This window comes from Schistocerca nitens, chromosome 5 (assembly GCF_023898315.1).
Source record: "Schistocerca nitens isolate TAMUIC-IGC-003100 chromosome 5, iqSchNite1.1, whole genome shotgun sequence".
In the NCBI taxonomy this organism is placed as follows: Eukaryota; Metazoa; Arthropoda; class Insecta; order Orthoptera; family Acrididae; genus Schistocerca; species Schistocerca nitens.
Window position 1 is genome coordinate 132,979,557 of NC_064618.1, and position 12,165 is coordinate 132,991,721.

At 44.5% G+C, this 12,165-nt stretch overlaps 1 protein-coding gene across 1 annotated transcript; it reads right to left on the reverse strand.

The window, feature by feature from the left end:
* Positions 1-6,670: 6,670 nt before the first annotated feature.
* Positions 6,671-11,909, reverse strand: LOC126259682 (eclosion hormone-like). Its single transcript, XM_049956641.1, has 2 exons — positions 11,876-11,909; positions 6,671-6,970 (listed from the first exon to the last, which is right to left on the reverse strand). The coding sequence occupies exon 2, from the start codon at positions 6,966-6,968 to the stop codon at positions 6,717-6,719; it is 252 nt and encodes an 83-aa protein (XP_049812598.1). The 5' UTR covers positions 6,969-6,970; positions 11,876-11,909; the 3' UTR covers positions 6,671-6,716.
* Positions 11,910-12,165: the final 256 nt, after the last annotated feature.

The window sequence follows — 12,165 nt, forward strand, 5'->3', positions numbered from 1 at the left end:
AAATATAACATCAACACAATCCCCTCCAGAAACTACTACTCCAAAAACCCAAAGTACAACCACATCATGCCCCCTTTCTCTTTCCAAAATGCGACTCTTCTGCTGCAACTGTAATCCCTGCCACCACCCCCTCCTCCCCCCCCCCCACACACACACAATGATCCCCTATACTTCATAAATTCCCTGCAGACTTTTCTACAAAATGAAAACCAGTCAACTACAGTGCCACACGAAACCCCTGCTTTGTGCATGACAGATATACAAGAAGAATGATAGCAAAAATAATAGGTTAACATGACTGTCACTTTTAAATTCAGCCTCGATCTTTCGAATTAGGTCCCCCCTGCGTATAGACCTACATATATAATTTTCTTCTGCAGCTCCCCATGTATTCATCGGAAGTTCGTGAAGATGCAACGCCGCGAGCGATTAGCCGAGCGGTCTAAGCCGCAGCAGTCAGGGACTGTGCGGTTGGTCCCGGCGGAGGTTCGAGTCCTCCCTTGGGCATGGGTGTGTGAGTTTGTCATGAGGATAATTTAGGTTAAGTAGTGTGTAAGCTTAGGGACTGATGACGTTAGCAGTAAAGTCCCCTAAGATTTCACACACCTCTGAACATTTTTGAAGATGGAACCTTTGTCAAAACCATATAATTTTCACAAGCATTGTACTTGCAAAATTATGCAATAACGCCCAATGATTGCAAAAATCTTATAGTTGATTTACGGCCAGCCATTTTATCAAGGAGAATTTTCGCTTTAAATACAACTGAGTCATCCATAATGAAAATCTGTTGCGTGAGAAATCAAGATCTTATAAATCAGGACTACTTTCATCAACAAAAGATAACGAAAACAAACTACGATATGAAAACAAAACTATATACATCGGATTTTTAAGATACGCGCGTAACGAAGAAATGCAGAGAAATCATTTAACGTTCATAACTACAACCTGCGTCATAAACAAAATAACATCACACGTTACGTCACTGATCAAAGCAGACAGGTGGAATCGCACACTAGAATTGACCCGAAGCTTCTACCTCTGCTGAGGTCAGAACCGAGTCCAGTCTAACAAATATATCACCAACTAATATACGGGGGGGGGGGGGGGGGTGATTTTATTAATCAGTTTCCGAAGAAGTTCGCAGAACAAAAGGTAGAAAGAGATCGGATTATGCAGGAGAGAGAAAGAGAGAGGATTATGCAGGAGAAGGAGAACGAAGGAAATAAGGTTTTGCTTACCCAGTTTAAAGAAAATATGCAAGGACAATTAAAAGAAAGGGATGAGCATTTGCTTACCCTATTTAATGAAAGTGTACAAGAGACAGAAAATGAGAGAGATAGGGTTCTACAGGAACAGCTTAGATAGAGAGAGGCCAATATATGATTACTCAGCTAAATGACATTTTAACAAAACGAGATTAAACTTTAAGTAAAAACTTGGACGATCAGTTAGATCCGATTAAAAGCGAAATCAAAGCCATAAAAAAGGCTTACAGTAGCGACCTGAGATGGTTAATAAAGTCACTAATCTGATAAAAATGTGCCAAGATAACCAAAACAAGCTAAGCACTAAAGTAGAAGATGTTACTGCAAGGTTAGACCAGTTATCACTGTAACTAACTGACAAGGAGATCAGTGTATGAAAAACCCAAGCAGAAATGATCGAAAGTGAAGTAACCAAGTGGTTACAACAAAAAGATGAGGAAATACGTGAACACGTTATTACTGAATTAAATAAAGTTGTAGAAAGTATCGCTAGAGAAGCACTAGCAGCTAGCGGCAAACCTATCGAACGTTTACGTGAGGAATGAATCCAAGTCCAGCATGCACTCACTGATGACATTCCTCAAAGGGGAAAAGAAGTAAACGAAAGAGTTGCCAAGCTGGAACGCAGAGAATCGATTGGACAAAATACTTTGGCCGAGACGGTTCCGCAATGTAGGCAGCACAGTAACGAGAATTGTTACATATAGACACCTCTCCCGCAACCGAATGTTTACCCAATCGTGCCAGAGAGCGTAAATATAACAGCTGCGGGAGAGAATCCAACTTTTGTAGACATTTAACTTCAAGAAATCCTACTAAAGCATAGGCAGTTTCAGACTTCTCTAAGGAAAAGAAAGTAGTACATCCCTTGATATTTCCAAAAACGTTTTAAACACGTTCTGCCGAAAGTGGGGACAGAGCGACAAAAAACACAATTCGTCACGTCGCATATTACTGGCGAAGCAGCCGTATGGGCCAAGGAAACAGCTGTAAGACGCTTGACGAATTTGAAAAAGTATTCCTAGCTAAGTACTGGAGTAAGTGCGCCCGACGATGTAAAATCCCAAACTAGGCAGTATGGGTAAATATACCAATCAAAAAAAGTTTTGCGTCACCTCGGTTCCGAGAGTTCCGGAACCTGCACAGAAAATTGGAATAGAGAACAACATGAACATCACTTCCGCCCTTTTTATTGCTCATGAAAAGCACACATTGCATGTTGTACCACCATACAGCGAGACCTTCAGAGGTGATGGTCCAGATTCCTGTACACACCGGTACACCTAATACCCAGTAGCATGTCCTCTTGCATTGATGCATGCCTGTATTCGTCGTGGAATTCTATCCACAAGTTTATCAAGACACTGTTAGTCCAGATTGTCCCACTCCTCAACGGCGATTCGGCGTAGATCAGTCAGAGTGGTTGCTCGGTCATGTCCATAAATAGCCCTTTTCAGTCTATCCCAGACACGTTCGATAGGGTACATGTCTGGACAACATGATGACCATTCTAGTCGAGCGATCTCATCCTGAAGGAAGTCATTCACAAGATGTGCACGATGGGGGCGCGAATTTTCGTCCATGAAGACAAGTGCCTCGCCAATATGCTGCCGACATGGTTGCACTATCGGTCGGAGGATGCCATTCACGTATTGTACAGCCATTACGGTTCCTTCCATGACCACCAGTGGCGTAAGTCGGCAGCACATAATGCCACCCTAAAACAACAGGGAACTTCCACCTTGCTGCACTCGCTGGACAGTGTGTCTAAGGCGTTCAGTCTGATCAGGTTGCCTCCAAACAAGTCTCCGACGATTGTCTAGTTGAAGGCATATGTGATACTTATCGGTGAATAGAACTTGATGCCACTCCTAAGTGGACCAAAAAATGGTTGAAATGGCTCTGAGCACTAAGCAACTTAACTTCTGAGGTCGCCTAGAACTTAGAACTAGTTAAACCTAACTAACCTAAGGACAGCACACACATCCATGCTTGAGGCAGGATTCGAACCTGCGACCGTAGCGGTCGCTCTGTTCCAGACTGTAGCGCCTAGAACCGCACGGCCACTCTGGCCGGCCTAAGTGGACCATTCGGCATGTTGTTGGGCCCATCTGTACCGCGCTGCAGAGGGTAGTGGTTGCAAAGAAGGACCTCGCCACGAACGTCGAGAGTGAAATTGCGCATCATGCAGCCTATTGCCCACAGTTTGAGTCATAACACGACGTCCTGTGGCTGCACGGAAATCATTATTCGACATGGCGGCATTGCTGTCAGGGTTCTTCCGAGCCGTAATGCGTAGGTAGCGGTCATCCACTGCAGTAGTAGCCCTTGGGCAGCCTGAGCAAGGCATGTCAATTCCTGTCTCTCTGTATCTCCATGTCCGAACAACATCGCTTTGGTTCACTCCGAGACGCCTGGACACTTCTCTTGTTGAGAGTCCTTCCTGGCACAAAGTAACTATGCGGACACGATCGATTATCGGTATTGACAAGTCTAGGCGTGGTTGAACTACAGACAACATGATCCGTGTACTTCCTTCCTGGTGGAATGACTGGAACTGATCGGCTGTCGGACCCCCGCCGTCTAATAGGCGGTACTCTTTGGGTGGGTTTAGTGACATCTCTGAACAGGCAAAGGGACTGTGTCTGTGATACAGTATCCACAGTCAACATCTGTCTTCAGGAGTTCTGGGGATCAGGGTTATGCAAAACTTTGTTTGATGTGTGTATGTTGAAAGTTGCATAAGCACAACCAGATACTGGGACGAGCCTATGGCAATGAGAGTGGTATAATAAAGCCAAAGTTGCCAATTCCAGTACGTGAACTGTGGGTCAACACTCCAGAGGATGATCTGGAAAGGGTTTTGGCGATTGTAGATTCGCTTGACTTGATACATGAGGAAAGAAGGGAAGTGAGTTCTAATAATGGAAATTATTCTCCACAAAAAGGTGGAAATAATGGTAAAAATGGGAGTGGCAACGTAAATAAGAAAAGAAATCATTACCAGAATGGTAACAATGTGAATAGTAGTGACTATAATCAACATCGAGTACCAATGCATACACGAATTCCTAAGGAAACGAGTATGCCAACAACAGTGAAAAAAGTAACCGAAAGAGGTGCGGAGAAGCCATATCACAAAATAATCAGGCTTATCAGCGGCCTCAAGCGAGTAGGCAAAATTTCGACGGATGGGACAACCTGCCGACTAATCAACACAGTCAAAGCTGGGGGCCATCGCAAGGGAATTCTCAATATCACATTAGCACAGCGCAGGCGAATGTGCAAGATCAGAATGCTAGAATGGTTCCTCAAACGCAAGACCAGCGGGAGAGAATAGTTGAAATGGTGGACGAGGGCCAACCCGGCTCGTTGTCAGTCAAACTGAACGTGACCACCCCATGCCTTCCGGTAGTGGTCAGAGAGGAAAGTAAAGGGACCGCCTAGAGGTCTGTCAATATGTTGCGGTGTAACAGCGGACAAGACGTGCTGCAGGAAATCTGCTCCTGATCTGCGAACATGTTGTAATGGAGAGAAATCAGTACAGCAAGCTGCAGCACATGCAGAAGTAGACGATGTACCAATCACGGCCATTTTAAATACCGGCGCTACCATGAGCGTGATCAGTTATGAACTTTACAAAGAATTAAGCTGCCTGTACACGATATCAACTTTCCCAGCACAAGGTTGTCGCGTTTTAGTGGCCATATCTGCCAAAACATAGGTTGTCAAGACCCAGGTGCAGCTGGAGCTTACAATAGGAACGGGAGCCTTTCAGTGAACGTTCCTCATATTCAAAAGTCTCTCAGTACCATGCATCCTGGGTAGGGATTTTATCAGAGGGAGGAATGCTACTATCGATCTCGCCTCTGGAACTTGCACGGGAGACAATGAGGGCCAGCGAGCAGTACAAGATTTGATTGCCACGGAAGAGGTACACGGAAAATATTGCCGCAGTGTCAGTATCATGTGTACAAGGCCACAATTGTTATTTATACACAGTAACTCACCTAAACAACAGTACTGTAGCTCACGTCTGTGTCATTGGGGAGAGGTATTCACCAATTACCAGCTCATTAGGCAGAAGGTCAGTGAGTCGGAATGTTTGAATAAGCAGCAGATATCACAGCTCACTGGTTTTCTCAATTCGTTCACGGAAGTGTTTTCGAAGAAACCAGGAACTATTAAGGGACATGTGTATAACATGCAGACATACCCGCACGAGACTTGCTGTCACACAATGTACTCATTCCTGTGGTCTAAAAAAAGAGGCAGTAACTAAGGAAATTAGAAAGATCCTCTATTGGCACATCATAGAGCCTTCATACTCCCCTTACAGCAGTACACTATTGGCCGTAATCAAGGAAGGTGGTAGCGTCAGAGATATAAACTGAATATTTGTTCCAGTACACACTAGAGCAGAAAACCTGGAGGAACAGTTACATAAGTTCTATGGAACTAAATGGGAAAGGGATACTTGCATTATCGATGTGTATTGACAGAGGCAGTAAAACACGAAGAATAGACTGCAATCCAGCAGCAACTCTGTATCGCTGCATTCTTCGTGGTAGCAGTCAGTGTGGGCGAGGGCTGTCTTCCTGCTACTGAAGTACTGGCTATTACTATATTTCTGCTGCCCCTGTTAATACGTATCGATAAAATAAATACCACATTAGACTCACCTAAAAATAAAAAAATGTCATGTGACTAGGGCCTCCTGTCAGGTAGACCGTTCGCCTGGTGCAAGTCTTTCGATTTGACGCCACTTCGGCGACTTGCGCGTCGATGGGAATGAAATGATGATGATTAGAACAACACAACACCCAGTCCCTGAGCGGAGAAAATCTCTGACCCAGCTGGGAATCGAACCAGGGCCCTTAGGACTGACAGTCTGTCGCACTGACCACTCAGCTACCAGGGGCGGACATTAGACTCACCTGGGACTGCTTTATCAAACGAGTATGTAAACTTCCTCTTTAATAATCATTTTGTGTGTAACGAGAAACAAACTGAAGTTTCTCTTCACCACTGAGCGTCGTATGAAACACATGATGAGCTCCATTTGCTTGGGCTGACTCCAGTTACACAATCCGAAAATGAAACTGCAAATATCTGCAGAAACACCAGAGAAAAGAGTGTCTGACAACTCTTAGGAGAGACACGCTGTTTATTGCACTGACGACCGCTTTAGGTCCAAAGTCGCACCTTTGTCAGTTCCATCATTCCGTAAGCCGAAGATGGCATTAGCCCATGCCTATTTTGAAAAAAAATTTGATAAGATCTCCAGGTGTACAGCAGCAGTTATGACACAGGTGGTGCAGGTCTCTTCATTGTTATACTTCGGCGGTTAGCAGACAAGGGAGTGGAGGAAATTGACGGGGATAAAGAAGTAGGCGAGCTTCAGCTTTGCAGAAAGGCTTTATTGAGACAGAGGCCGCGTGGAGGCTACTCCAGCTTATTGAGGAAGGGCGCGATGGAGGCGGCGTCCTCGCAGTCAGGCATCATCTTGCCGTTGAACTTGAGGCAGGCGTCGGCGCACAGCTGCCCCTCGAAGTAGGGGCCATACATCTTCTTGCACTGCGCGCAGTTGCGGATGCAGACGCTGACCGCGTTGGCGTCTGCGAATGGTGTGAGGCATGACGTCACCAACAGCACAGCCAGAAGCGTCGCCAGGGGGCAGCAGCGGCGGGCGGCCATCTCTGCAACACGGGATCAGTGCTAGGGCCACCACTTCTCTAACTAACCATACTTAATACCTGACTCTAAAGGTAACACAAGAGTAAAAGAATAGTATGTGCAGGTGAGGCAAGTGTCACTGTGAGATGCCCCGAATGTAAGGCTAAGAGGTTAGGTAACAACGTTGCGGTTAACACAGCTCTTGAGTTGTAGAGAGTAGTCGCTTAATGGCATCGAAACACTGTGTATACTGTTTCCGAAGGGGACCTCTCCGAATGCCGAAATTTGATTGTAACAATGTTTCCACCTAAACCACCGTCGAAGATTTCACATTATTAAGACTGAACAAACACGAAAATCTTTCCTGGAAATCTATGATTCCGGATCTTACACAGGAATTCAGCGCTGCTATCCTCACTATGAGATGACTTACGACCGGAAAATCCACTGAAAGGAGAAAGCTGGTTTACTTTGTTCATTATGACTTAATTTTTCATATAGTGCAAAGTAGGGTGCAGTATTCTGTAAGTGATGAACAACACCTTATAGAATCTAAGTTGAAGGCTATCTTTTCTAGCTCAATACATTTATCCTGCTTTGGAGCACCTCATAATAGCTTAAGAACATATCGTTATGTAGTGTTGCATATATTAATAAACTATTCATAGTCTCTCTTTCTCGAGAGTTATCTTCTTTTTTATTTTTAATCAATGTCCTGTTAAATACAGTGATGATTCGTTGCATGACCACGTAGCTGTGACTTAGGTGATCACGTGTTATGCTAACATCGTGTTTTGGTTTTATCTGTCATCTTGCATAGGAGAGTGATATAAAATATGAAATACTCTCTTCAAATGGTTCAAATGGCTCTGAGCACTACGGGAATGAACTGCTTAGGTCATCAGTCCCCTAGAACAGAACTACTTAAACCTAAATAACCTAAGGACATCACACACATCCATTCCAGAAGCAGGATTCGAACCTGGGACCGTAGCGGCTGCGCGGTTCCAGACTGTAGCGCCTCGAACCACTCCATCACAATTGCCGGCAATACTCTCCTATAGGTCCTCAACAGATTGGAAAATTATAAATGCGTTATTGCAGTTCCTTTGTTATTCTGAGTTACGATGCAGAAGGAACATTGAACTGTAATTGAAAAAAAAAAAAGATTCATGCATATCCGAAGGAATGTTGCATCGTATTTCAGAATAACACAGGCACTGCAATATCATATTTATCTGTCGAAACCGAGCAAGCGACTTTCGTGTAATTTGTCTCCCCTGTATGGTAATGTACGTATAGGATGTACGAGCACAAACTGTGGAAGTTCAGGTCTCGTTGTGAGTCGTGCTCGGGTAGCCAAATTGTAAGGCAGCCACTCGAGATAAGCAGAGAATCCGGGTTCGAGTCGCAATCTGCACAGATTTTCATTGTCGTCATTCCACCCTACAGCTAATGGTTGTCCATAAGATACAGACCGGCGAAGTAGTGGCTAAAGATGGGGAGACAAGACCAGGTTCGGAAGATCACTGGTGTACCAATACAAACAATACGCCAACTAAAGACGTGGTGATTGGATACTTGGCATGGTGAGTGGCACAATAGTTATAAGGGCCGGAGACTATACAACTGCTTCTCAAACATAAGGGAAAGACTAAAACTTCTACCTATCGATCCCAGCAGCGGTATAGTACACTTCCTAATGGGACACGGTCCTTATCCCACGCACTTGAATCGCGTCAGTCTGTGGCAGACACATAGGTTCAAATGAGGGGAAGAAGGTTCTCCTGAACATATCGCCTTCTTCTGTGGATAATACACAACCATAAGACACACACATCAAACATTAACAAACAATTAAAGACATGGTTTACATCGACGAACAGTGGCTAACCATTAATAAACTAACTGACGATATCCCCAAAAGCATACACACAGAATACTTTATGACAACATAGCACGAAGGAAAGTCTATATGCAAAAACGACAAGAAATTTACAGGGTGGACGGTGATGAGGCTGCATCTGAAGACATCTCATCGGACTGTAGCGTAAACACTACTAGCGACAATACAATATGAACACATCTAGCTGTCTTCCGAAAAATCAACTGGTCCAGTCCCACCTGGTCAGCAGTCGGGAAGGGGCTTAATGTCAGGTAGCTCCTAGAGGGACCTGTGCCTCCTGGTGAGCAGCGACGTGCAGCCTAGCCAGAAGGATCTTAACTGTGATTCCTTTGTACAGAGCCCAACCCGACAGGTGCGGGAGTAAATCGGGGAAAACCACTGAACAGGCTGAGTCGTTTGAGCAACTTGGACGAGCTAACAACCGGACTGCTGGCCGATGGGAGTGGTTCAAGTTGAAGTCTTGTAAATAGATTAGTAAGTTAGAGTTGTAGTTTTACCGAAGAAGTAACAAATTCAAGGATACGAATAGAAATTGGAAGCAGCCGTCACGAAGTCCTTCCAAGACCCTCACCGCCGCTCCAAATCGGTGATGGGACACACTTTCTCATCTCCTTTCTTTCCTCTTCCTCTCTCCATCTTTCCTTCTCTTAGTTAATACAGTTTCTTCTTCATTGTTTAATGGTGTTGGATTTGTATTTGTTTTTTATAATTATTATTTGTATATCTACAATTTTTATTATTTGAAAAGTTTTCAATGAGCTGCAGAAAAAAAGCCCTCTTCTACGTGGCGGGCCACGGGCCACAGTGGGAATGGAGTCGAGTGCCGGGGTAGTACTAAACCACTGCCTCGGACCCCGAACCCAGTCACAGCAGCCAACAGGCATTCACAGACCCACCATAAGCAATCAGACGGTGGGCAATTAAACAAAAGCAGCAAGTGAAAAAGAGTGTCCATATTCGCAATAGTGAATACATTTAACCTAAACGTGCCCGCATCTCGTGGTCGTGCGGTAGCGTTCTCGCTTCCCACGCCCGGGTTCCCGGGTTCGATTCCCGGTGGGGTCAGGGATTTTCTCTGCCTCGTGATGGCTGGGTGTTGTGTGCTGTCCTTAGGTTAGTTAGGTTTAAGTAGTTCTAAGTTCTAGGGGACTTATGACCACAGCAGTTGAGTCCCATAGTGCTCAGAGCCATTTGAACCATAACCTAAACGTGTTCCTCGTTGGTTTCCTAAAACCGAAAAAGAGAGCGATACACAAGTTGGTCATGAGACGCCAGTAAGGATCGAATCCGAGCCAAAGGCTGAGCAGTCTCGTGCGCTATCGTCTACGCTGTGAGAACGTTTGACACTAATTGTATCTAGCAGACTACTTGAACTTCGTGGGGAGCGACCTGATTGGCTAACTTCAATGCTAATAAAATCCGAAACGGCGTAATGCAGCGTATGTTTTTCTTCACAGCTATTTCTCAACACAGCCTCACCTGCAACACCCTTACAAGTTTTTCAGACTGTTTGTGACCACCAAGCTAAAGTAACGGTGACTACTGCACATAGATATATTAAAAAAATGCGTAGGGTTGCAGATCGACAAATGTTAAACTCAGAGCTTTTGGCTGTCAAAACAGCAGTAAGTAATGTAGCAGTATCTTATCCAAAGACCTGTAACAAAATCCAAAGAAACTCTAGTCATTTGTGAAGGGTGCCAGTGAAGCACAATTGGTACCCAGATTCTAACGGATGGTATAGATACTTGAGGGTAGCAAAGCAAAAGCAGAAATGTTGAGCTCCGTTTCCAACTGTTCCGTTAGAAAGGGGAATCGAGAAGCAAGACCAAAATTTAATTCTCGCATCACTGGCTCTCAGAAAAATCTGAAATCATGAATATGTTATAAAATCTACAGGGCCATGTGGAATCCAAGTAAGATTCTATATGGAACTTTCGGATGAATTAATACGTTTTTAACCATTATATCCTGCAGATGCTTCGGCCAAAAAACTATACCCAGTAGTTTACAGAATGTACAGGTCACACTCTTCTACAAGAAAAGTAACAGCAATAATCCAGAAAACTAAAGACTTTTTGCAGATGATGTAAGTACTGTCTGAAGAACCCTACATTAACTTTCATTCAAATACTGATAATATGTCAACATGATGCAGAGGTCAACAACAGGACTCTAATGTTCAGGATTGCAAAAAAAAAAAAAAAAAAAAAAAAAAAACGCACTTCACAAAACGAAAAATAGTAGTTTCTTGTGACTACAGTACTAGTTGGTCACAGTTGGAATCAGTCATTTTATGCAAATATGTTGGTGTCAAAAAACCCTTTGATTTCGAAGAAGAGTTCCAGTGTCTCAACAACACTGGCTACTCGTTCGATGAAAAGTTATTGAGAGTTAGTCAGGAATTTGAGGCTCTCGCATGGTTGTATTAACGGAAGAGATCTAAGGAATTCAGAAAACTGGACACGGTTATAACTGCATTCAGTCTGTTAGTATTGACGCTCAGATGAATGACTTAAGCGTTCGCAAAACACTGAGGGTACTATATCGTCCGCACAGTCTCATTGTTACGTCTAGAATGAATGGAGCGATTGGCTGAGAAGAAGTTTTAGGAAGTACGCTGAAAGAACCAGAGGGATACGTTCTCGTTCAACCAATCAGAAAACTGGACATGGTTCCAGAATAAGTGTAGTTGGGCTTGGTTCAAATGGCTCTGAGCGTTATGGGACTTAACATCTGTGGTCATCAGTCCCCTAGAACTGAGAACTACTTAAACCTAACTAACCTAAGGACAACACACACATCCATGCCCGAGGCAGGATTCGAACCTGCGACCGTAGCGGTCATGCGATGCCAGAGTGAAGCGCCTAGAACCGCACGGCCACACCGGCCGGCTAAGTGTAGTTGTTTTGAACGTGTAAAGAACTTGACATGGAGATAGAGGTGCCTCATGCGTGATAAAGTGTGTATAAATGTCAGATACCCGCTGACCGGTCACAATGTAGCGGAACATTGCACTCACCTGTGGGAAGAGAGAGTGGAGTGTAGCAGAGTGGATCTGGTGGCACTGTACGCCCCGGCTGTGGGGCCCGCTGCTTATATACAGTACAGCGTGTATCGCCGGCGCACTGGGGGATGGCTCTCGCCCCAATCAGATTTCCTTAAGAGGGCCAGACACTCCACAGGACGTCTCCAACTTGCCCGCTAATCTCATCTCACTTTGTACGTCACTTCTCCCCAAAGCTCTGTCATTATATCCTCATTCTGCAGTATAACTAAAAATTCAATGCGAGAAAATTGCGGAATTAACGC